This window comes from Candida margitis, assembly GCF_024628925.1.
Source record: "Candida margitis strain CBS 14175 chromosome Unknown scaffold13, whole genome shotgun sequence".
Lineage (NCBI taxonomy): Eukaryota > Fungi > Ascomycota > Pichiomycetes > Serinales > Debaryomycetaceae > Lodderomyces > Lodderomyces margitis.
Window position 1 is genome coordinate 160,033 of NW_026261855.1, and position 25,546 is coordinate 185,578.

Below are 25,546 nucleotides of genomic sequence, written 5' to 3' on the forward strand. Positions count from 1 at the left end.
TATTAGCCATATCATGAAACAAGGTGAAACAGTACCCCGTATGATGTTGCAACCAATGAAAATTGACTTTATTACAACAACGCTTCTCTTTGACTGAGGCTCTCACTTCAATTTATATCCCAGTTGTTCAAGTCACATTTACTCATCAATGACAAATTCCTCTTCTTCATCTTTATTTATAATCAAGAACCCAGCAGTCACAATTGTTGCGCCAAACACATACAACAAATTCAATTGGAATTCTTTCAAGACCCAATCACCAACCATGGCTAATGGGATAGCCATAGATAGTCCAACAGTGACTGTCAATGGACTAGTTAATAATACAGCATTACACCAACAAAAATCACTTATAAACGTGATTACAGCATTCAATACAAGACAAGTCCATACATCCTTTGACGAAGGCAATGACCAAACTTCCACTTTGGTGAAATGTAGAATGACAAGTATTGGCCATAAACCGAGAAAACAAATCAATCCAACAAATCCAAAGAATAAATGAGTATTCAAGTTACGTTCCTTTCGTGAATTTGGTATCGATGTTTTGAATTTCAACAAGATGGTATAAATTCCATAGATTAAAGCTCCTGATAATGCCAATAGGTTGCCCCATAAGATCAACATTGTTGAAGGTCCATTCTCAGGGTCTCTATTGGGACTATTGTCCGATGTGTCTGCTTTAGTGACAATTAAGACCCCCGAGAAGCTTAGCAATATGCCCATAATTTTGTTTTGGTTGATGCTTTCGACTGATACAAGGTAACCAATGATCAATGTGAAAAACGACGATGTTGATGATAATATGGTTTGCGAAGCAACGGATGTATACGACAACGAGGCGTTTGTCACTAAGTTGGCCGAGTACCAAAGAATAATAAATTGAATTGATAATTTAAACGTATCATAAATGTTGATATCCAATGGATTATTATCGTGCACTTCTTCACCAATTGATTCAACACAGGTTAGACTACCCGGTTGTCCCTCGACTTGTGTGGCAACAACAGTGTTCAAATCCTCATCGGATCCATAACTTCTAATTAACCCATCCCCATCTTTACTCGGTATTTGGTGATACTTGTACTCATTGGTAAACTTGTTGATGAATTGACGTAATGACAACTTTTTGAACTTGAGATAGGGTATAATGTAGAAGCTAAAGCAGCTGGTGTTGATCCAAGTAATGAAAAAAGGTTTGCGGTATGAGTCATCTTCAACAATGGCATTGACAAGGAAACTCGATGATACCCATAGAACAACAACTGCTGATAAATTGATAAGACCTAGAATCCATTTTTGACGAGAATGTAGACTTGCGTCTGGGATAAAGAAAGCAGTGAGATATCGGAGTACTGATAACCTCGTATTGTTAATAGTGGACATCCGGTTTGTAAGTGGTGTAGGAAAAATTTGTGTACCTTTGTATTATTTTGGTTTTTGTAGATAACAACTGTGGATCCAAAATTTTTCTCACTTCTTGGAACAAAGTCTTCTTGTTCTTGTTCTTGTTCTTTTTCTTTTTCATTACGCAATTTCATACTTTTTTTTTTCACTCTTTTCACTCTTTTCACTCGTTTTACTCTTTTTTTCTATTTTTTGACTTCGTTATCTCTTAACGCGTAAAGTGAAAAAAAATTTATCAATGTATTTCTAGAACACCAACAATATATTACAAATGCCGCCAAAAGTGTATGTATCTATTGAATAGCCTCCCCCCCTCCAGTCTCTTCTCATAATTATATATACCGAGTTGTCACTAACATTGTGTTCCCCTAAAGCAAAACACCCAAAGTCAAGGTTGAGAAACCGTTCCAATATGAGCGAAATCTCAATAATAAATTCAAATTTGGTGCCCATGTTGGTATGTCAGGAGGTATTTACAAAGCAATCACGAATTCCATGAATATAGGTGGTAATTCATTTGCTTTGTTTTTGAAATCACCTCGTAAATGGGTATCACCAGCTTTGAAGCCAGAAGATATTGCAAAATTTGCTGAATTATGCAAACTACACAAGTATAACCCTAGAACTGATATATTGCCTCATGGTTCTTATTTTATCAATTTGGCTAACCCTGATCCTGAAAAGGAAGCCAAGGCTTACGACTCATTTCTTGATGACTTGAAAAGATGTGAACAATTAAATATTGGACTCTACAACTTTCATCCTGGTTCAAGTTTAGATGGTGATCGAAAGCAAGCGTTGAAACAATTGGCTAATAATATAAATAAAGCTATTAAAGATACTGAATTTGTTAAAATTGTCATTGAGAATATGGCTGGCCATGGGAACCTCATTGGATCTGATTTGAAGGATATACGTGAAGTGATTGATATGGTTGATGATAAATCACGTGTTGGTGTTTGCTTAGACACGTGCCACTCATTTGCTGCCGGGTACGACATTACTGATGAGGAGAAATGGAATGGCTTCCTCAAACAATTTGATGAAATCATTGGAGCTGAGTATCTTTCTGCTATACATTTAAATGATTCAAAAGCTCCATTGGGAGCCAATCGTGATTTACACCAAAAGTTGGGTCAAGGTTTTCTTGGATTAGAGGTGTTTCGAGCCATTGCCAACTGCGACAGATTGCAAGGTATACCTATAGTGTTGGAGACACCCGTTGGTGATAATGACGAAATCTATGGAGAAGAGATTAAATTGCTCGAATGGCTTGAAGGTAAGTCAAAAGATGATGCTGAATTCATTACAAAGAGAGATGAGTTATGGGAATTAGGTAAAAAGGAAAGAGACGAGCAAATGAAAAAGTTTGAAGTCAAGTCCAAAAAGAGGACGAAAGAGGAGGAAAAGAGTGCTGATATTACAAAGATTATCAAGAAGAGGAAACTGGCTGCAAAATAGGGGTAGATTACTCGACTTCTCTTTTGTATAGTTTATAGAGAGTAAAACGGCTTGCGTAAAATATAGAGAGAAGTATGAAAAAAAAAATCAGAACTTATTCATTTAGAAAAAGAGAAAAAAAAAAACAAAATTGGATACATCAAAGGATAAAAAGCACTCTCCACTTTGATCTAACAATTGGCTTCTATACACATCATCAATTTTAATGTTTGGAAGTGCATCTTCAGGATTTGGAGGGTTTGGAAGCAATACGGCCAATACCAACTCCCCATTTGGTGGTGGTGCCAACACAACAGCACCAGCCACAAATACAAACGCATCACCATTTGGAACAAACAATGCCAACACTGGAGCAGGTGGTGGTGGATTATTTGGCAGTACATCATCTAACCCAACTTCAAGCTTTGGATCCAGCAATGTCTTTGGATCTGGTAATACTACAGGTACGCTGGCATTTGGAAGCAATACCGCGGGTGGAGCAGTACCAGGTGGTGGTGGTGGATTATTTGGCTCGAATCCAGCCAATAATACTACTGCTTCTGCATCGCCATTTGGACAGCCACAACAATCGACATCATCAGTCTTTGGTAGTGGTACTCAAGGAACATCTGCATTTGGCTCTGCCAATACAGGCACTGGTGGAGGATTATTTGGAAGCAAACCAGCGACTACATCGACTTTTGGATTTGGTTCACCGGCAGCTAATAACGCGACAACATCTCCGTTTGGTGCATCGACAACCACATCAAATGCGTTTGGAGGAGCCCAAGGTGATCCCAATGTCAATAACGGTACTGCCGTGAAGCCGTTTGCACCCCATAGTGAAAAGGATTCAGCAAATATAAACAACGTGTTTCAAAATGTATGTTGTATGCCAGAATACAAAAACTTTTCATTTGAAGAGTTGCGATTGAAGGATTATGAACAAGGCAGAAGGTTCCCACAGAACCAAGGTGCTGCTGGTGGAGGAGCCTTTGGAAGTACAGCCAACACCGGCACTGGATTTGGGTTTGGTGGTGCTGCACAACAACAACAGCAGCAACAACAACAGCCTTCTACAGGAGGAGGACTCTTCGGCGGACAATCCAATCCATCACCATTTGGCAACACAGGTAACGCCTCCTCTGCATTTGGCTCTAGTTTTAACAAGCCCACAGCATCACCCTTTGGTTCATCGGGTGCATTTGGATCTACGCAACAACAAGCATCTCCATTTGGAACTAGCAACACTAGCAATGCTTTTGGAGCAAATAAACCAGCAACTGGATTTGGAAGTGGAGCTGGAACTACCACAGGTGGCGGATTATTTGGTGGAGGTGGTGGTGCAAGTAATGCATTTGGTCAAAAGCCAGCTACTGGGTTTGGTAGTGGTAATACTTCCGCATTTGGGTCTTCTGGTGGTGGGTTTGGTAACACTGGAAGCTCGCCATTTGGACAAGCTAACAACAACCAACAGCAACAACAACAAGGTGGTGGATTATTTGGTGGGTCAAACACAGGTAATGCATTTGGTAGTGCATCAGGTGGTTTTGGGCAGTCCAATACAGGTAATGCATTTGGGTCAAATACAGGTGCGTCTGGTGGTGGATTGTTTGGAGGACAGCAATCTCTGGGCTTTGGTGCTAAGCCAAGTACCGGATTCGGCTCTACCAATACTGGTGGAGGATTGTTTGGTCAACAGGGTAATCAACAACAGCAACCACAGCAACAAGGAGGAGGGTTGTTTGGTGGTGGAGCACAGCAAAATCAGCAACAACAGGGTGGCGGATTGTTTGGTGCAAAGCCTGCAGGATCTACATCGATGTTTGGCCAAGGTGCCGGTGCCGGAGGCGCAGCAACTGGAGGTGGATTATTCGGAAGTCAACCGAACAACACTGGAGCAACAGGTGGAGGTTTATTCGGAGCCAAACCAGCGACGGGAGGTGGGTTGTTTGGTGGTAACACTGGAACCACTGGAGCCACTGGAACCACTGGAGGTGGATTATTTGGCCAACAAAATAGTCAACAACAACCACAGCAACAACAAAGTGGAGGGTTGTTTGGATCGAAACCTGCAGGAGCAACTGGGGGTGGTGGACTCTTTGGAAACAACCAACAAGGTGGTACCACGTCAGGTGGATTATTCGGCGGTGGCGCACAACAGAACCAGCAACAACAACAGCCACAACAAGGTGGAGGATTGTTTGGTGGGTCAAACACTGGAGGCGGATTATTTGGCTCTAAACCTGCTGGTACAGCCCCATCTGGTGGGAGTCTTTTTGGCAACAATCAGCAAGGTGGTAACACATCGGGTGGCTTGTTTGGAGGTGGCGGCGCTGGTAGTGCAACTGGTGGTGGCTTATTCGGATCTAACCAAGGTACTACTGGTGGTGGTGCTGGTGGATTTGGATCTGGTGGTGGACTCTTTGGTGCTTCCAACCAACAACAACCGCAGCAACAGCAGCAGCAGCAACAACAACAACCAGGTCAGCCGCTGTTTTTACAAAAAACTCAACAACAACAAACGCAACCATTGGCCAATATCAATTCCCAAGACCCGTATGGACATAACCCATTATTTCAATCAATTTCAGGCACTAATCAACAGCAACTACAACAACAGAATCAAGATTATGGTACTAATCAAAAGCCACGAGCTACTATACTTAGACGATCATTTGCTGTGCCTCTGCAAAATAAAAAGGTGGTGACATTGGGCAATACAGCACAAAGGATCACTCCACTTTTCAAAGTTAGTGTATTGCCATCGACAGTGAAGCCAGTTGAAAAGGCGCAAGATGAACTTTTCAAACAGAAAACTGATCACTTGTTTTCTCCAGTTACTGATCTGGCTATTATTACGTCAGATATATTCCGCCCCAATAACAATTTTAAGAAATTAGTTGTTGAAAAGAGTAATGGCAAGTATAATTTGACAATCAATGATCGAGGAGATGATGATGCTACCAATACAAAACAAGTTTCCTTTGCTTTGGAGAGTGACAAGAAGAAAGTTAATGGTGATGGTGATGAGGTAAAGAAAAGTGAAATCACTGCTGAAGCAAAGAAGAAGGAGAATGGTGAGACCTCAGTTGAAACCAAGAATGATAAGGTTGTTATTAATGGTAACAACAAGGCGGAATTGAAAGCAGATGAAAATCAGAAGCAATACGAGGAAGACGTTAATGAAGAAGGATACTGGACATCGCCATCAATATCTGAGTTGAAAACAAAGACCTTATCAGAACTTAAATCAATCCCCAATTTCAAAATTGGCCGTAAAGGTTATGGATTCTTGCAATACCTTGAACCAATTGATTTATCAACCATGTTGAATTTGGATGATATTTTCCAATTTGTTGAATTTGATAATAAATCATGTATAGTTTACCCCGATGATGATTTGAAGCCTCGCAAAGGTGAAGGATTGAATTTACCAGCCAAAATTACATTACACAATTGTTGGCCATTGAATAAGCAAGATCGGTTGCCTATAGTGGACCCACATTCTGATGCTGTTAAATTGCATATTGAGAATTTGCAGAAGTTGCCTGGAATGAAGTATGAAAAGTATGATCCTGTTAGTGGTGATTGGTCATTTACTGTTGATGAGATGTAAGTAAGGTGGGAGAATACACATCTGTGGCTTTTCATCGATGTATAGGCTCTATGAGTAGGTTTATGACAATTGTATCTTAATTTTTTTTTTTTAGTTTCTATAGGTAGAGTGAGTGTGGCGCTCTTACGTTACATTTCTAAGGGTCTCTCTTATGCACACACTAGCCTCAATGTGGGCACTTTTTACAAACAATGCAAACAAAGGTGCAACAACAACTTGTACGATGGTATTTTAAACACACAAAAACAGAAAGAGTTGACAAGTTGTTTATGATAAAAGTTTAAAATTTTGTGGGGGTGAGGAGGGGAAGTCTTCCGTTGGAAGAAACTTTGTTACACTTTTGACCTTTTGTTTGTTAATAAGTTGCTGATGCTTTAGGGTAGTGCTTCTGTACTGCTTTGGGAATATAGTTGCTAGTAATAAGAATGAGAGCTGGGTGGTCATTTAAATCCGACTCATTTTACTTTCACACTGTGCATGTGAAACCACCGTGGTATTGAGGTAAATGCATAGAATGTTAAAAAAAATGAAAAATAACAGATTGATATTATACATGTACGTCATATACCAAATTAAATATGCAGCTGTATGCAGGGCAATATAGGGAACGAAAGTATGATAAAGTGGAGTGGGTTTATATACGTCATCGACATTAGTAGTAGCAGCACTAGTAGTAGTAGTAGTAGTAGTAGTGGTAGTAGATATAGTAGTAGTTGTTGATGTAGTTGTTGATGTAGTTGTTGATGTAGTTGGCTGGTCATAAGTGGTAGTGTACCTGCACAGAAAAGCTTTATCAGGTTTAAGCGCAATTGCAGTGTCGAAGTTCCTCGAAGCCTTTTAACAGGGATTAGATTTACTAAGCAGCCAGCATAACAGACTGCTGTTGGCTAGAAGTGTTGATTGTGTGGGCTTTTAATTAAATTTTTGGCATGACTTTGGTCGAGAAGTAAAATTGAGCCACAGACTTTTCTAAAGATGCGTTCCCCCAATTACTCAAAAGAGAAAGTCGGTTTGACTGTGTGTGTTCATAAATATTGCGGTTTTCTTAAACCTTCCAAGACTTTCTTACTCTTCTTCAACTTTCTTCTCGCTCCCCAAAGCTGGCGGTTATTTTCTATTTTTAAAACTCATTGTTTATCAAAATAGCTCTTTAGCCTTTGAAGTGTCTTTCCACTTGGGTCAATTTTTGTAGAAAAAGAAGAAAAGCCTAAAGCTTAGGTCAGTATTGCCATTTCTTGCCACTACATGACAGAATGCGCGAAGTTGTATTTAGCTTTTACATTTAACTATATAGGTTAACTACATCATATAGTGTATATAATACACCAATTGGGACAAATTAAATTTAATTTAATTTATTTTAATTAAACAGAACGTGTCATAAATAATATTATTGTTACCTTTGTCGAATAGAAATTAAATGTAGTCTCTATTTCGCGACACACCGAGCCTAGAACACACCCATACATACGTATCAAAATAAAAACAAAACACGTTCAACAAATAACTTTTACATGACACACTTTTTTGAATTACACAAACCTAAAGATTTAAAATAAAAAATATAATCACGCATACTGAGAAACAACATAACCCCTTATATACAGTACTACACATATTGTTTATTTTATTTTATTTTATTTTATTTTATTTTATTTTATTTTATCTATGTATCTATAACTGTAATATCTATCTAATAATTGTTTGTCTGTATTGTCTGCCCCAATTGAAATTTTTCAAAATATATACACACACAACAAAATTTATTTCACCTAATTTTCATCATCAAAACTACCTATATACTTCTTTTATTTCTTACATATATAACTACAACTAAACAAACTGAGATTTACAATTGTATAATATACTACTACTACCACTACTACTATTACTACTACTATTACTACTACTTGGTTATATAACTCAATAGCCACAACAGTATTATAATATGAGTCACTTAGATAACTCCACCTCCAATCACGTCCAATTGTCACCAATATACAACTATATGCAATCGTCACTGCAACAACAACAGCAGCCACAACAGCAGCCACAACAGAACAATAACCACACAGTCGACAACGGCAACAGTGAGCCAAGAAGTCACCACGCCTCTGAAAATATCAACAGCCACACAATTGGCAACCACAACCAGAAGAATGGTTTCAACCAACAAGTAAAAGTTGAACCGAATATGCCACAGAAGCTACCACTTCCTTTACGTCCTCAACAACAACAACAGCAGCAGCAACAGCAACAGCAACACCTGTCACAGACAATGTCCCCACCATTTGACGCCACTTCCCCGCCACATGGTCATGTGGATACTTTATCAAACGCACAAAAGAAGTTTCTTTTATCAACATCATCACCAGAAGGGATACAGGTGGCGTCTAAAATAACTCCTACTAGATTGGCCGACTTATTAATCAGAAAGGGTCCATTGCCTATACGTCATATAACTGCTCAGTTAACTTTAGAAGTACCATCATTCGAGTTGTTAAGTTTAAGTAAACAAAGACGGTTGATAATGGCCGCTATGGAACAAGTCGACCCAACAAATAATGTTGTATTTGAAAAGATTGGTTGGGGTCAATGGGCAGTACGGAAAGTTGATAGTGATTATATCGTTACTGAAGGAACAGAACAACAAGAGCAACAACAACGTTCAGGAAGTACACCACAGTCAGTGCTGCCCGAAGGACAAGTTGAACCAAACGGTAAAAGAATGGGCAAGCAACTAAAGTCACAGTCGGTTGAGCAGGAAAAGAAGATGATCAATATCAATGATTTAAGAAACCAAACTAATTTGAAACTTGGCTGGTCAAAGAAAAAGAAAGATGTAGGAGGTGCATTCGAGAAAGATAGGATTAGAAGAGAGTCGATAACAAACCCAGTCAAGAATTTGCACAATATTAAGTTGCCCAATGAAAGTATTGATAATGCCATTGCCTCAGACAGTGAAGATGAAGAAGATAATCGATTTAATGAACTTGAGGAGGATGAGGTAGACTTTGAAGACGATGACGATGACGAGGAAGATGACATATCTGGACTTGATGAGAGACTAATAAGAAACGGAAGGTCTAAACTACATGAAAATATAGACGAAGATGAACCATCGAGCTATTCCGACCAAGACGCTATACTTGATGATGAAGATGAAGAGATGTTTGCATTTGATGACACACCAATCAACAATACCTCACATCACAAGCACAAACCGAAGAAACAGTCGCCACCTCTAAAGTTTGCCAATAGAGTACCATCCAAAATAAGCCCACCACCAATTTCATCTACTGCATCATCTTATGATTCTAAAGCTGCTGCTAGAAGAAGAAAGTCAAGTTCATCAGCTCCTAGTTCAGTAACTAAACCTTCCACATTGAGACATTACCACGCCACGCATCACCCACATCATACCCACCTCCTAAATAATCCTACTTTTATCAATCGATCAAGATTGAACTCGATTGAGAATTTGGACAATTATATCGCTTCAACATCATCAGGTCGTAACTCAACTGTTCTGATCAGTCTGCCACCACCAGCAATTGCGTTCAGTTACAGCTCTGCCGGACTAGGTGGAAATACAGGAAATAGTAGTGGTGAAATTGCTGATGCTAGAGGTGTAGTGTTTGGAGCATCACCTGTTTCGGCGAGTAATGCGTCACCAGTTGAGTCATGGGGCTCAGTTGGTAATAACAACAGTGTTAGCCGCCATTACGTTATTCATAATGAAGAAGCAGCAAAGGCAAACAAGAGTCGACGCAAATCCTCATTCAATGAATCACATGAACGTTCGACGTTGAACAGTATACGACAACATTTGCAACTGCTGCAACTGCAGTCAAAAACCCTGCCTCGATCAAATGATCACAAACATCAACATCAAAGGAGTAGCAGTATTTCAAGTGACACTGATGAAGAGGATTGGCAATCTATAGGTCCAGAATTTTTACGACAAAAGAAACTCAGTGGTGAAGTGGGGAGTAAGAGTGTATTTAAAGAGGGTGGCAATGTTGATGGTGCAAAAGTTGAGAATGGAGTCAATTCTGCAAGTGGAGGAGCCGTTACTGCAGACGCAAATGCCAATAATGATGAAGAGAAATCAGCGGCATTTGCATTAGTCAACTTGATGTCAGTATAAACTGGTCATAAAGAAGTAATATTTGGTCATTTATTGTTGGTACTACACTCCTAATGGCAACCTTTGTTCCAATTTTGCAGCAATGGACCATTCTACAATTTAGTTCTTTGTTTTCTTAAATTTAGATTTGATATCTTAAGTTAGTCGTTGACGTATTAGCTATATTGTTGAAACATTTTAATTTTATAAAATATAAAGGTATAATATATAGATGCTATTTAATTAACAGGTTGTAGACTATTCAACCCACAGGGGGTGGGATGTTGCCTCAAATGATGGAATTTCTAAATTTGCTTTTGTGGGATATAACTCTTGGGTGAATAATTATTCCCAATTGGGAAATGAAATTGAAACAATTTTTTTTTTCATACGCGTTCAATTTCTCATACACATCCTTTAATTCATCTTTTTTTTTTTCCATTTTTGCAACAGATTTTACAGAATACCACAACATTAACACTGTTCTTCTTTACATAGCCACTTAGCTACTAACTTTATTAATCAATCATGGCAACTGCAGTAACCACCACAGCAGCTGCGATCCTTCCCTCAATCCAGGTAAAAGTCAACTACAATGATTGCAAAGAGATTATTCGTGATTTCATTCAAAATTTCAAAGACACAACTATAGACATTGATGAATTGGAAAACAACGATGAAGATGAAGTACCTCTCCATCAAGGTAAATACATGAACATTTTACAACGAGTGGCCAATCGAGAAAGCACCACCGTATATGTTGAATTTGACGACTTGAAAAAGTTTTTACAAAACTTTGACGCTGAATCCACCTCAATCTATCAAGAACTGAGACACTTGTTCAACACAATAATGGTAAATACTCACCGATTTTTGGAAATTTTCAGTGATGTTATTGATCAATTGATGCCGGAGCCAACAAGAGATGTGTCTTATCAAGATGATGTTTTGGATGTTATTTTAAGTCAAAGACGAATTAGAAACCAGCGTGTCGAACAAGAGGCATTGGATGAATTGAACCAATTAAGAGATGGCATTTCACAGCCTACTGATCAAGAGAATATAGCTAACCCAACTGAACCAAATTTGTTCCCAGCAAGATTGACCAGGAGGTATTGCTTGTATTTCAAGCCATTGACCTTAGATCAAGATAAGTCGTTGTCAGTTAGACAAGTTAAAGGTAAACATGTTGGGCATTATATTACTTTGAGAGGAATTGTAACTAGAGTTAGTGATGTGAAGCCAAATGTGTTGGTGGTTGCTTATACTTGTGATAAGTGTGGTTATGAAATTTTCCAAGAAGTTAATTCAAGAGTCTTCAGTCCATTGACGACATGTAACTCGCCCATTTGCTCAGCCGATAATGTCAAGGGTCATTTGTTCATGTCAACCCGTGCTTCTAAATTTTCTAGTTTTCAGGAAGTCAAGATTCAAGAAATGTCAAATCAAGTACCAGTGGGTCATATCCCAAGAACAATGTCAATTCATGTCAATGGGGATTTAGTAAGGGCAATGAATCCTGGTGACACGGTTGATGTATCGGGTATCTTTATGCCCTTGCCATATACTGGATTCAGAGCATTAAAAGCAGGGTTATTGACTGAAACTTATCTTGAAGCACAGTACGTCAGACAACACAAGAAACAGTATGAATTGATGCATTTGAATGATTCAACTGATGCTCGATTGATGCAATTGAGATACGGATCTACCAATGTGTACGATAGATTGGCCAAGTCAATTGCACCAGAAATTTACGGCCACTTGGATATTAAAAAGATTTTACTTCTCCTTCTTTGTGGTGGTGTTACCAAAGAAATTGGCGATGGATTGAAAATTAGAGGTGATATTAATGTGTGCCTTATGGGTGATCCTGGTGTTGCCAAGTCGCAGTTGTTGAAGGCAATCAATAAGATCGCTCCTAGATCAGTTTACACCACTGGTAGAGGTTCATCAGGTGTTGGTTTAACTGCAGCAGTTTTAAGAGATCCAGTAACGGATGAAATGATTTTGGAAGGTGGTGCCCTTGTTTTGGCTGATAATGGTATTTGTTGTATTGATGAGTTTGACAAAATGGATGAAACTGATCGTACGGCAATTCATGAAGTCATGGAACAACAAACTATTTCCATTTCTAAAGCTGGAATAACGACAACGTTGAATGCCAGGACATCAATTTTGGCAGCAGCCAATCCTTTGTATGGAAGGTATAATACGAAATTGTCGCCCCACGAGAATATCAATTTGCCAGCAGCCCTTTTATCAAGATTTGATATTATGTTTTTAATTTTGGATCAACCAAATAGAGAAAATGACGAAATGTTGGCTCGTCATGTCACTTACGTTCATATGCACAATAAGCAACCAGATATAGTTGAAGATGTTACAATGGACAATGCCACGGTGGAGGAAGAGCTGACGCCAATTGATTCTAAAACTATTCGAGAATATATTTCGAAAGCCAAGTCCTATCGTCCTGTTGTTCCTAAGGAAGTTGGTGATTATGTTGTTCAGTCATACATCACCATGAGAAAAGAATCTCATCGTAATGAGGGATCCATCAAGAAGTTCAGTCATATTACACCAAGAACATTGTTGGGTATATTACGTTTATCACAAGCATTGGCAAGATTGAGATTTGAAGAAATTGTCACCATGGAAGATGTTGATGAAGCTTTGAGGTTAATTGAAGTTAGTAAAAGTTCATTGTATGCCGACGACGAAGCAGCCAACGCATTATCAAGAGAAGATGAATCGACAACTTCAAAAATCTTCCAAATTATTCGATCAATGGCAATTGACGATCGTGATGGACTGTTGAGGCGTAACTTGGCTATGCAAGATATTAAAGACCGAGTTATTGGTAAGGGTTTTACGATTCAGCAGTTGGAAGACTGTATGTTTGAATACGACGGGGTTGGATTATGGCAGGTTATTGATAATGGAGAGACTTTGATGTTTACCAATGCTGCCGGTGATGATGAGGATAATGAAGAGGATATGAGAGATTAGAATTCTGCAATTGTTCTATATGATTTTGTAATATAAAGATACTTTTTTTGGTCTATGGAGCGAAGCTGTCGCACTCTAAACCTCTAACGGCAGGTGACACATGTATAGGATCCTACAGTGTCCAGCATGCACATGGTATTGCTTAAGGCAGCCACGTTTTCGCAAAACTTTTTCCAAATTGGGTAAAACCCGCACCAAATCGTAAAATAATTGATAGACATTTATTGATGTAGCATAACCAAACCCCCATTCTAGCTCACCAACAGATCTCCTACTATCATCACCACTGACTCCTGTTGCCATAAAACACCAATGACAAGTGTACAGAGTAACCTTGCTCAAGATGAGAAAGAACCATTTACCACATCAACTTTGAAGGGCATTTTCAATTTTCAAATGAACTTGCCCAATAAAGGATCCGTTGCTAGAGATCATGTATGTATACATCAGCTTCATTACTATATACAATCCTAGGTCATCTTGTTGACCTTATATTTCACGAATCAATTGCTATGGCCCTAAACTTTGATCGTATATCTAACTAACGTCTACCCAGCTAGCCAACGAACGAACGTTCCTTTCATGGACAAGAACCTCCCTAGTATTTGTCACATTTGGTATCGGATTCATGCAGTTTTATCGACTCGAAGAAAAATCTCAGTGTCCACAAATTTCCCAACCCTTACCTCACCCCAATTCAACTCCATCACTAACGGCAAGTTCATCAACAACATTGTTCAACCACAATATATCCAACACTGTAATTGCCTTGTGTCGACCTATTGGTGGCATGTGTATCATATTGGGCACATTGACTTTTGTGTTTGGTATTTACCGGTATTTTAGTGTACAACGTGCATTAATGAAACAAGAGTTCCCCGTGACGAGGTTGGCTGTTGTTGTTTTACTTTTGATCAATTTGAGTATATTGATTTTACTATTGATTCTAAATTTCAAGGTGAGCTTGTAAGTGAGAGGAGTGGAGCTATGTCTCATTTAATGCAGTTGTAGCTTATGTACAATGTGTATATTGATAAATGATCTGTTATGACAAAGAAGTGCAAAGCTTTTGCATCAAATAAAACTGCTCCACAAGATATTTCTATAATGAAGTATCCATAAACATAACCAAATTTAACGCTGTTTCCAACCGTCAACGGGACTCTCCGTTTTCTTCAAAAGAAGTCTATGCAATCTCTTTTACTCGACATCATCTAGTTCACCAAGTTTGCCCAAAATAACAGCAAAATCTTTAATCATAACAGATGCACCTTGTTTATCAAATGCAAAATTGATCAAATGCCCCTTTTGGTCATGTTGACAACACCCCAACATATCGATTAAAAATCCATCATTTAATGGCGCTTTAGTTTGCGGATCATTATCCAAGTTTAACGATGTTTTCACATTTTTCAATTCTGGAAGTGTTAATTGAAAATCTTCAATATTGGCTGGTTTGTTTGCTCCACCTGATTCTTGAATAAACAGTTTCCAACTCGATATTATATGGGAATAATTATTTCGCAACTTTATTAGGGTATTTAATCGTTGTATGAGTTTATCAATGTCAATTATATCGGAAACATCATCGGTTGTTTGTGTGGATGTGGTGATTGTAAAAGACAAGATCATTTCTAACGTTAGTCTTTGTTTCGTACTGCCGCTGTTGATAGCGTAGTCTCGATCGTGCATAAATTGATAATAGTAGTCGATTGCACTCTTTATATCGCTTGTGAAACAGTGAGGAATGTTTAAGCTGTCCAAAACGTCGCTCAATTTATCCAAATGAAGGTCCGTATCGTCACCTAGTTGCTGTGCATATTCTTCAACAATCTCGTCCTCAATCTCAGGCGTGATTTCTTCAAATGCAGAAGATGGTTGAAAACCTACTTTCTTTCGTTTTGGAGCCATCCTAGGGCCGAACCTTTTGTAATCCACACCTTGTGATTTCTGAGTATTCTTATCCCGTTATCACTTTGATCAACCAGGGATATCTATTTGTTTCTCCTACTTTTGCGATCTTTGCATGCCCCATTGCTACCAAATTCCATGTCGCGAAACCTCAATCCATTTTTATTGCCCAAAAAAAAACTACAACAAACAGACAGCATTTACTTCTGTCATCTAACGAATCGAAGCTAGAGCTGTATAACTTTTCACCACGAACAAATTGACCAACATGGCAGATTATGCATCACAGACCGTTGCCCAATTGAAGGAGATTTTGAAAGAAAGAGGCCTCAGCACTGAGGGTAAAAAAGCGGATTTAGTCGCAAGGTTAACAGAGTCGGATAGTGGAAACACTGGGGAGGGGACTACCACCACAGCAACTGTCGAAGCAGCAGCTCCGGTTACGCAGGCCACGGTAGCTACTGAAACTGGACAAAGCGGAGGAGCCAATGAAACTACGGAGAACAATGACCAAGCAGATACCACAAGAGCCACAACCACTGACACCACTGACACCACTGACACTACTACCGCAACTGAAGCCAAGGAAGAAAAAGAGGCACCAAAAGTATTAACCCCAGAAGAAAGGAAAACATTGGCGGTTGAATTGTTGAATAAAAAGATAGCTAGAGCTGAAAAATTTGGGGATGAAGCTGCTGCTGAACAAGCACGCAAGGATTTGAATCGTGTTTCGAAATTTGGTGTTGAATTGGGCACTTCATTGGCTAGAGAGATTGGATTGGTTGATAATAAGTTGGGCGAGAAAAAGAATCATGGACGTTTTAGAGGTAAGAAATTTGGTGGCAAGCACCATCATCGTGGATTCAAAAAGAACAATCGTAGGAATTAAATCAGAATAGAAGCCTTATAGTTTGTGTATATTTTTCTTACTCTAGTGTGTAGTCAAAAAATAAACAAAAGCAAAACCAGAATCACTACAAACTCACTCTCAACCCAACCTCAAACACGAATATCCTCTTCATCTTCTCCGTCCGAAATGTCAAAATTTGGAACATCGGCATACTCAATTGGGTCATTGGCATTGTGATCAACAATCAACCCATTATTGTCTTTAATCCAAATGAAAAAGATTGATATGACCAAAGCGAAAAAGTATAACCAGCCTGACCAAACAATTGGCAATAAAATACCACTGAATGTGTTTTCAAGAACAATGATTGCTGTTGCTGACTGGTATACAATCTCACGATCAGTATGTTTTGGGAAATCCGGCACATTTCCAAGAGGTTTGACCATAAAGATACCGGCGACTATGCCGGCCAAAATTGCCGTAATAAATGGTAAGACCAAAATGACAAAAAATGACTTATTGAATGCAGAAACAATTTTGGCGGTTGAATCTGCATCTGATGCAGGAGGGAAAGTTGCAATAGTCTTTTTGGTCTTAAAGTAGAAAATCACCGACAAAACAAACCAACTTAGTCCAAACAAGGAAGTCAAGGCACCAACAAGGGCGGAAAATTTACCATCAAACGAATTCTGTGTCACTCCAACCAAAGGCGTCTCGGAAGTCCTTTGTAGGCTCAAACAATACAAAAACAACACTATGATGTTGACAAAGAAAAATGCAGTAATTTTCTTCATGGACTCTTGTGGAAAGAGCCTGTAGTGTTGCGAGTTTCCATTATAGTAGTAAATAACACCAAATCCCATTGACAACAACAAAACGGCAAAAGAAGTGAATGCATTGTACAAAGCATCGCCAAATTGGGCAAAAAACCTCAACACTGACAAAATAAATGACTTTTGATGCGATCCTTCAAAATTGTTTCTAAGGAGCAAAACAAACCAATCAAATATGTAAATAGCAATGAATGGCGCCAATATCAAGAAAATGATTGTTTTGGATATTACCGAAATGGAGTCCATGTTTTGGAAATCCTTGCCAATCTTGAATCTCAAAATGTAGTTGAACAACGCGGCAAACAAGACAATGGCAAGACCAATGACATACTTCAATTGTGAGTATATCAAGTATTCTGGGTAGGCCAAGTTTCCATAGTAATTTTTGAACACCACAGGTAGTTCAAAGTCAAACTCTTTAGCGTCGTCAGGCGCAATATAAACACAATAAATTCCCGAAGTTGGGATGTCAAATTTAACATCTTTATCAATGACACCACTCCAAAACCTCAGATCATCTACAGAATACCCTTCAGCGGCGTCCAACTTGAATTTGCCTTCGTCGTTCAACATCTGCTTATACAAGTGGTCCTTGTTGTTTGGATACAATTGAGTAAAGACCTCCAATACTGGCACTGACGAAAAATTGACAATCTCTGGGTAATGAAAGATCAAACCGGGGATCTTTTTGTCAACTACATCCTGACTAGCACGTAGTTCGACATACGCCTTTTCGATGTTTTCTGTTCTCTGAACAGCACTGCAAAAGACGCCCTGTTTGTAAGTTAAAACAGTTGGTTGATCGACTGCGGCGACAATACCGGAAAAGAACAACAATAGTACAACACTAAGCTTGTGAGTGAGTAAATTAACCATATTTGAATGTGAATTGGTGGGGGGGTTATAACAGGTGCGGTGTTAAAGTTAGGTAAGAAAGAGATAAAAATGATTGCGTAATAATTAAAATTAAATAGGAATCAGGTGGGTGGCTGTTATTAAGGAAATAGGGAGACTGCGAGAAAGAGAGAGAGGCACAGACAAAAAAGATGACGGAATTAATTTTATTTGACGTACGGCACAAAAATAAAAGCTGTGACAAAAGAGTATCAATTATCTAAAGCTACACATATGACCCCAGCCAGTTCTATATAGTCTATGATTTAACGGTTCTTATTGGCCAGTGCTAATCTATTGCTACTCCTCACACAAATAAAAAATACCACGCCAATTACAAGAAAAATGCTAAGCCAGGACAGCCAAACCTGCCTCAACATGCCGATTTTCTGTGACGTCTTCAAATTCTGCAAATCCATTACAGATTGCCATTTTGAATAAAGCTGTGAGTCATGAGAGTCTGATTTTGAAACATCTGTGTAAAGGTAGATCAGCTTCAAGACAAGTACGACCAAGTGGCTAGTAACCTTTACAATGATTGGCAAACTCCACATGACCACGACTGATTTCTTGAACGCTGAAAAGGTTTCATATGTAGATTGCACGTCGGGATGTGGTAAAAGTGCCCCAATGCTTTTCTTTGTTCTGAAAACAAACCTGGCTGAGGAAACGAGCCAGAGCGCTTTCCATACAACTTTCAAGATCGTTGTAGCGACGATAAGTAAAAATTTTGTTATGCTAACCGACGTATAGGTAGATTTCAGGTAAGCATGGAGGAATGTAATCAAAACCTGAGTAATTAACAATGCAGTCGCTTTTTGAAATAAATCTTTCGGAAGCTGTCTATAATTCTGTAGACCGTCGTGGTAGTAGTAAATAACGCCAAATCCCATGGAGAAAAGTAAGGTCACATATGACGTGAATGCACTGTAGGAGTATTCTGCAAACTGCAAAATTAATCTCAAATTACTGAGTAAGGTCGAGCTTTGATATGTTGTGTAAGAATTATTTCTAATTGTCCAATAAATCAACTCAAGTACAGATATGCTAATGAATGGGATTATACTTAGGCAAATAATTGTTCTTGTAACAGCCTGGGCAGGGTTCAAGTTTTGAGGTCCTTCCTCACATGCGAATCGCAGCAGATAGTAAAGAATTACAGCAAACATCGAGATTGAAAAAACTACTTCCCACTTTAAAGATGTGTGCCGTAGATGACGAATATGGTTTAAGCTTCCATAATAATTTCTAAACTCGATCGGCAATTCAAAATCAGGCACTTTCATTGGGTCTGGCGCAATGTAGACACAATAAATTCCGGAAACTGGGACACGAAATGTAATCTCTTTGTCAATGATACCACTCCAGAACCGCAGCTTGTTAACTGAATGTCCTTCAGCAGCATCTAAATTGAAGACACCCTCACTCAACATTCTCGGGTATAAGTCTGTTTTGTTTGCGCGATACAAGTCAGTGAAGGTTTCAATTGTGGGAACAGANGGGACACGAAATGTAATCTCTTTGTCAATGATACCACTCCAGAACCGCAGCTTGTTAACTGAATGCCCTTCAGCAGCATCTAAATTGAAGACACCCTCGCTCAACATCCTCGGGTATAAGTCTGTTTTGTTTGCGCGATACAAGTCAGTGAAGGTTTCAATTGTGGGAACAGATGAAAAATTGGCAATATCTTGGTAATTGAAGATCAAGGCAGGTATCTTGTAGCCAACTATAGATTCATCAGCAATGAGCTTCACGAAAGAGTCAGCGTCGTTGTCGGCACGCTTTTGAACCGAACGGCATATGGCACCTCTCACATCTGTCAATATCGATAATTGGACGTCGGCAGCTGACACGTAGAAAGCAGTCAACAAAAAGATCCAAGTTAAGCTAAGTGGTAATATAAGCATATTCCTGTGGTGAATCAACTGTGTAGTGAGGTAGAGCCGTGAGAAGAAGTTCCACGCATTCTAAAGGCAGATTCCGGGTAATAAATAAATGCAGTCAAATAGAACTGCGTTTACTATTTATAAATTTCGCTATGCGCTAATATTTACTATATACAAGACTAAAAAGTAAACTCTCATATACATTTAAGACTTTCAATGACGGCTCTTTTATTGGTTGGCCTATTGCACCTTTCTGTCGATTGTTGCTCTATTGCTACTACTAACCCAAATCAAATAAATGGCACTCATCGAAAGAAAGGTGCTAATCCAAGACAAAAGTTCCGAACCAAGAATTACTACCATTTTCTGTATTTCCTTCTCCTGCTTCAATACCAAAGACATGTATATTTCGGCGCGATCTGAACCCTCAGCTATTTCAATAATTAGGTTCTTATCGGTGTAGAAGAATACTGAAAGGCCCATAAATATGGTCCCTAAACCATATATAACGGAAGGTACAATCCAAATGACCAAAGTTGTTTTCTTGAATGCTGAAACAACATTTTCTGTAGATCCCATATCTAAGTTGGGAGGAACAAGCGTCAACTTCTTTTTTGTTTTCAAATAAAATACTGCCGACAAGGCATACCAAATACAATAAATAGGGATTTGTGTATAATCTAAGACTGTGGCAATGCTATCTGACAGAATGTTCCTCGCTGTTCCGATAAACGGAATATTATATGACCACTTCAAACACAAATCCCTAAGAAACATAATTAAACAATGAGCCATAAAAAGTATAATAGTTTTTCGGAGCCAGTCCAGTGGAAACTCTCTATAGTTCTGCACATCAGTATAGTAATAAGTGACACCAAGGCCCATTGAAAATAATAGTCCAAGATACAATTCAAAAACGTCATGAAAATGATTTGCAATTAGAGAAACGAATTGCCAAATGGGACCTATGGAAGACTTTTGATATGGTAGAAGTACGCTATTTTGCATGAACAATTTGAAGAATTGAAACAACTGCACCACAATAAAAGAAATAAGTGTCAAGTAGACAAGGGTGTTTGTTATAGCCTTCACTGAGCTCAAACTTTGTGCTCCTTTGGCATCCTCAACTTTTACCAATTTTTGCATTGCAACAATAAGCACAGCAAAAACAATAATCAACCATTTTAAGCCTGTATAATGCACGTAATAAGCGTAGTCTAAATTTCCATAGTAGTTTTTAAAGTAGATCGGTAATTCAAAATCAGGCACTTTCATTGGGTCTGGCGCAATGTAGACACAATAAATTCCGGAAACTGGGACACGAAATGTAATCTCTTTGTCAATGATACCACTCCAGAACCGCAGCTTGTTAACTGAATGCCCTTCAGCAGCATCTAAATTGAAGACACCCTCGCTCAACATCCTCGGGTATAAGTCTGTTTTGTTTGCGCGATACAAGTCAGTGAAGGTTTCAATTGTGGGAACAGATGAAAAATTGGCAATATCTTGGTAATTGAAGATCAAGGCAGGTATCTTGTAGCCAACTATAGATTCATCAGCAATGAGCTTCACGAAAGAGTCAGCGTCGTTGTCGGCACGTTTTTGAACCCATTGGCAAATGGCACCATTATTGCCAGTTAATATTGTTGGACGCATAGCACCCACACAGGAAGTAATAAACAAAAGTAGGTGCAACAAGGCTATGGTTGACATAAGCATATCTCAAGTTTTAACACTATGAAGACGGTAGCGACTTCCACAAGAAATAGGTGACCATTATTTTTATTAACTCGAATGGACAGTTAAATACCCCCATCGGCTAATTTAATGCGGCACAAAATAGGAATTGCTCGCAATGCGCATAATGACATCAGAAACGTAAAAGAACAATAGGAATCGCCCTCGAGAAACACATTAGCCAATTAAATAGGCACCTACCCCCGATTATTTCCTTCATTTGCTATTTCTAGAAGTTTCGTACATTCTTTGCCACTATTTTAATGTCCCCGCTCTTCTCTAAAAGTTGCACACACGCTAGCCACTAAGCTATTGGGGAATTTTAGAAATGCCAGACTCTGAGCATATCAACAATTAAACACTACATCAATAATGCCAAAAAAACAAAAGCTATCTCGAATATCATTTATTTATGAAATCACTATTATACATATTGCCTCCTATTTCTTCTATTCTCCTACTGATCAACAATCAACTCATCGCACCCCCAATCTTCATACGAACCATCTGGCAAGTATCTTCTAATCACCAACGGAATTTTCCTCTGGGACAACTCTTTCATGGCTATTTGTAAAGGGTCAGTTTCACCCTCAATGTCAACCAAGACTGGAGCATTCAAAGAAATTTGCAAGGCTCTGGTACCCAAAATTCTCGCACGCTCATATTTGGTCATATATGGAGTAGTAGTCCTTTCATCCTTAGGTATGGCCAATTCTTTTGTTGTCTTTTTCCTCTGCTGTTGAGCAGCAGCAGCAGTAGCAGCGTCATCGGGCCCAACACCTCCATTTATAATCTGTCTTCCATCATCAGCAGTTAATTGAGCATCTCCACCATTTGGATCATCAAACTCGTTGTCTGAGAAATGATCTGGCGGATCAAAGTCCTCGTATGCGTCTGCTACCTCACGAAATGCATTATCTTCATAATCGGACATCTCTGTTGAATGTGAACTAAGAAGTTGATAGCATCGGGTTTGATAGTGCAAAAAAAAAAAAAACTAAAAAAAAAAATACCTTAGATCTGAAATAATTGATCCCTCACACGACCAACAAAAATGGATCTACATGACAAGTTGCTTCAACATTTTACATTCAAAAGATGTTCTCTATTTATAACTTACTCGCTCTAAGACCATTCAATCTAAACTTTAAATCTTTGTGGGTTTTTGCGGTGGGCTTCCACTGCTCAAAATCTTCATATAATTCGTGCACTTCAGTAAACCCATTGGTCACACTGGTTTGCTCTTTGGAACCATCGTGCTCATTGATAACATAATCCCTTGTTGGCCAATTCTTTTCTATATTAAACAACAAACCTCGCAAGCACCAGGGTAAGACGAACGGATTGGTGCCAATTTTACCTACATTGAATTCCTTAATGTACACTTGATTCGACACGGGTAAATCACTATTGTCGAAATCATCATAATCAATCTTTCCATCATGAGGAATAACCAAGTCATCAGTATCTAGGAAAAACTTGATTCCCAAGTCATAAACTTTTCCGTCATTGTAAATTTTTGAATGACCACCCCCTGTTAATGGACCAGCCAAGGACGTGCTCAACTCTTTGACAACATTATTGTCAAAATATCCCAAATTCAAAAGGTTTGAGCAAATAGAAACTAGCTTTTCAATGAATGTTGGTGTTGAAGATGCATAATCAATATAACAAGCACGATAAATGTTGGGGTGGAAAACATGTGACGCCAATGCCGAGTACAATGGTACTAATTGATCATTAATTGATCCAATGAAGCATATTTTGGCATTGACATTGATAATGGTTCGTATGGACTCTTTGTAGACCATCGATTGCGAGCTATCAAACTTGGTCAATTCAAACAACTCATTCAACGACTCGTGCTCAATGGCGGAATAAGCCTTCATGAAAAAAGACTTGTCAACTCCGTAAAAGGGACCATTGTTTATCCCCGCCATGCCCAATAGCCCAATTCGCTTGTGTATGGGGTCTTTTAAAATCCCCATGCGGATTAACCGTGCAAGCAAAATTATCGAAACAACACATCCTTGAGAATGTGAGGCAATGAATATAAAGTCAGCATTGTTTAATTCCTTTTCCCATTTCTGTAAAATCTCGGTGAAAAAATGGACTCGATCAAAAATCTTGCCTTCCTTTTCCAAAGCAATCTTTTGGATACTGACATTGGACTGGTCATCGTCTATAAGGTTATTATCAACACAATAACGAATGACTGCCTTTTCCGCTTCATTGGCAAACTTCAACGAGGTTCCCTTGGGGGCACCAATGATTGGTCGGATCATTCGTGTGGGGAAGAATCCATGAACTCCAATGATTAAGACATTCTTGACTTTTTTCAATGGGCCGGCTTTATGATTAACTACTTCTGCATTCAAAGCTCCCTTCCTTCTATTTCTATTGTTGATTAAAAGGTTGCCCATGGCGTCATTGGTGATTGTGATGGCATTTGGGTCGTCTTGATCCTCTTGGTATTGGGAAACTGGATCATCAGTACTATGGTAGTACTTGTTGTAATTTGGCAAACAAGCACGTTTGTGTTGTGGCAACACTGCCAACGATTTCCCGTAGAGCTTGTATGACTTTTCGTAGAGCAACCCCACATCTTCCTCGGTCTTGTTTTCCTGCTGCAGTTCAATGTCAGCATTGGCGGTGAGACCAAACTTGGCCGATATTTGAGTCAAAAATTGTCTCCAATTCTTCAAATCCGTTCTGATAGTCTGGTTTGTGTTGTTGGGGCTCGAAGTTGATGAATTGTGAAGAATGAATCCTTCGTTGACAGCCGGAAGACAGGTTTTCCAATTGGGGACAATGGCATTCTCTTTTAAATTTTCATTCTTGTGTGTATTGATTTGGTTGAACTGAGCCGCTTTGTCATGGGGCTTGTACAACACGGCATCATCCTGCTGCACTTCAACGGGAGCCTTTTTTGCTGCATTGGCCAACTCCTGTCTAGTAGGTATTGATGGCGTCAAGATTGTATTTGTCTCAACAGGCTTGCTACTTTTATCATCTTTTTTTTCATCTTTCTTGTCCTCTTTGACATCCTCGTGCTTGCTGTCTTTCTTTTCGTCTTTTTTGTCATCCTCTGTCTCGTCCTTCTTTGATGGTTGAGCCTGTTGATCAATATTATTTGCACTGTTCTTTGACGTATTGTTCCAAAACCAGTTGATACCTCTTCTTGGTGCCGACACGTGGTCATCTATTTCATCGCCGTTGTCGTCGGCGTCATCATCGAAATCGTTGCTGTTGTTGTTGATGTTGTTGTCGTCGTTTCTCGGTTCTATCTCCTCGCCATTCCCAACGTCATGTTCCTCGTCCTCGTTTATATCTTCTTGATCCTCTAATGATGCAGCCTGTTGGTTTGCGGGGTCTCTTTTCCAACTTAACCAACCTCCAGATGTTTTAGAGGCTAACGAAGTGGTTGAAGTCTTTTGTCGCAACATCGCCTGTCTTGGCTGTAATATCAGCTTCCTCTTTGCGCCGATACTTTCCTCCGACATATTCGCCGATTCGCTGGTACCTGGCTGAGCCTCCTGCTGTTGATTGCTCTCCTCGGTGTCAGCATTCTTGCCTGACCAGAAATTAAACCAGGAAAACGAAGACATTTATGTGCATTGATACTAAGTAAAGATGAGCTATGCACAATTTGATGGAAAAAAACTTTCAGTAATTTTGACCTAAGTATCTAAGTTGAGAGATACTTTGGAGAGGAATGTGCCTTGTGTGTGTGTGTGTGTGCTTTTGATATTCCTATGGCTGGCAAAACAAATATATACCTTTTACCCCAACAGAAAAAATAAGACAATAGAGCTTTCTCTCGCC

General features: G+C 39.1%; 11 protein-coding genes across 11 annotated transcripts; 6 read left to right on the forward strand and 5 right to left on the reverse strand. All coding sequences in view use genetic code 12, as the record gives it.

Moving 5' to 3' along the window:
- Positions 1 to 138: 138 nt before the first annotated feature.
- On the reverse strand, positions 139 to 1,386 carry CANMA_003903 (uncharacterized protein; the record flags this gene model as incomplete). The annotated part of the gene is made up of 1 exon (XM_051816124.1): positions 139 to 1,386. The coding sequence occupies one exon, from the start codon at positions 1,384 to 1,386 to the stop codon at positions 139 to 141; it is 1,248 nt and encodes a 415-aa protein (XP_051670530.1).
- A 292-nt stretch (positions 1,387 to 1,678) lies between these two features.
- APN1 (DNA-(apurinic or apyrimidinic site) lyase) lies at positions 1,679 to 2,868 on the forward strand (the record flags this gene model as incomplete). Its single annotated transcript, XM_051816125.1, has 2 exons — positions 1,679 to 1,692; positions 1,782 to 2,868. The coding sequence occupies 2 exons, from the start codon at positions 1,679 to 1,681 to the stop codon at positions 2,866 to 2,868; spliced, it is 1,101 nt and encodes a 366-aa protein (XP_051670531.1).
- A 205-nt stretch (positions 2,869 to 3,073) lies between these two features.
- CANMA_003905 (FG-nucleoporin) lies at positions 3,074 to 6,466 on the forward strand (the record flags this gene model as incomplete). The annotated part of the gene is made up of 1 exon (XM_051816127.1): positions 3,074 to 6,466. One exon carries the CDS (start codon positions 3,074 to 3,076, stop codon positions 6,464 to 6,466), a length of 3,393 nt encoding a protein of 1,130 aa, XP_051670532.1.
- Positions 6,467 to 8,414: 1,948 nt separating this feature from the next.
- Positions 8,415 to 10,616, forward strand: STB3 (Stb3p; the record flags this gene model as incomplete). The annotated part of the gene is made up of 1 exon (XM_051816128.1): positions 8,415 to 10,616. One exon carries the CDS (start codon positions 8,415 to 8,417, stop codon positions 10,614 to 10,616), a length of 2,202 nt encoding a protein of 733 aa, XP_051670533.1.
- A 507-nt stretch (positions 10,617 to 11,123) lies between these two features.
- Positions 11,124 to 13,607, forward strand: CDC47 (DNA replication licensing factor MCM7; the record flags this gene model as incomplete). The annotated part of the gene is made up of 1 exon (XM_051816129.1): positions 11,124 to 13,607. One exon carries the CDS (start codon positions 11,124 to 11,126, stop codon positions 13,605 to 13,607), a length of 2,484 nt encoding a protein of 827 aa, XP_051670534.1.
- Positions 13,608 to 13,919: 312 nt separating this feature from the next.
- On the forward strand, positions 13,920 to 14,577 carry CANMA_003908 (YidH family protein; the record flags this gene model as incomplete). Its single annotated transcript, XM_051816130.1, has 2 exons — positions 13,920 to 14,042; positions 14,164 to 14,577. 2 exons carry the CDS (start codon positions 13,920 to 13,922, stop codon positions 14,575 to 14,577), a joined length of 537 nt encoding a protein of 178 aa, XP_051670535.1.
- Positions 14,578 to 14,807: 230 nt separating this feature from the next.
- CANMA_003909 (uncharacterized protein) lies at positions 14,808 to 15,518 on the reverse strand (the record flags this gene model as incomplete). The annotated part of the gene is made up of 1 exon (XM_051816131.1): positions 14,808 to 15,518. One exon carries the CDS (start codon positions 15,516 to 15,518, stop codon positions 14,808 to 14,810), a length of 711 nt encoding a protein of 236 aa, XP_051670536.1.
- Positions 15,519 to 15,786: 268 nt separating this feature from the next.
- Positions 15,787 to 16,407, forward strand: CANMA_003910 (uncharacterized protein; the record flags this gene model as incomplete). Its single annotated transcript, XM_051816132.1, has 1 exon — positions 15,787 to 16,407. One exon carries the CDS (start codon positions 15,787 to 15,789, stop codon positions 16,405 to 16,407), a length of 621 nt encoding a protein of 206 aa, XP_051670537.1.
- A 110-nt stretch (positions 16,408 to 16,517) lies between these two features.
- CANMA_003911 (uncharacterized protein) lies at positions 16,518 to 20,005 on the reverse strand (the record flags this gene model as incomplete). Its single annotated transcript, XM_051816133.1, has 2 exons — positions 16,518 to 18,048; positions 18,648 to 20,005. 2 exons carry the CDS (start codon positions 20,003 to 20,005, stop codon positions 16,518 to 16,520), a joined length of 2,889 nt encoding a protein of 962 aa, XP_051670538.1.
- A 219-nt stretch (positions 20,006 to 20,224) lies between these two features.
- Positions 20,225 to 21,703, reverse strand: CANMA_003912 (uncharacterized protein; the record flags this gene model as incomplete). Its single annotated transcript, XM_051816134.1, has 1 exon — positions 20,225 to 21,703. One exon carries the CDS (start codon positions 21,701 to 21,703, stop codon positions 20,225 to 20,227), a length of 1,479 nt encoding a protein of 492 aa, XP_051670539.1.
- A 475-nt stretch (positions 21,704 to 22,178) lies between these two features.
- On the reverse strand, positions 22,179 to 25,329 carry CANMA_003913 (uncharacterized protein; the record flags this gene model as incomplete). Its single annotated transcript, XM_051816135.1, has 2 exons — positions 22,179 to 22,639; positions 22,842 to 25,329. The coding sequence occupies 2 exons, from the start codon at positions 25,327 to 25,329 to the stop codon at positions 22,179 to 22,181; spliced, it is 2,949 nt and encodes a 982-aa protein (XP_051670540.1).
- Positions 25,330 to 25,546: the final 217 nt, after the last annotated feature.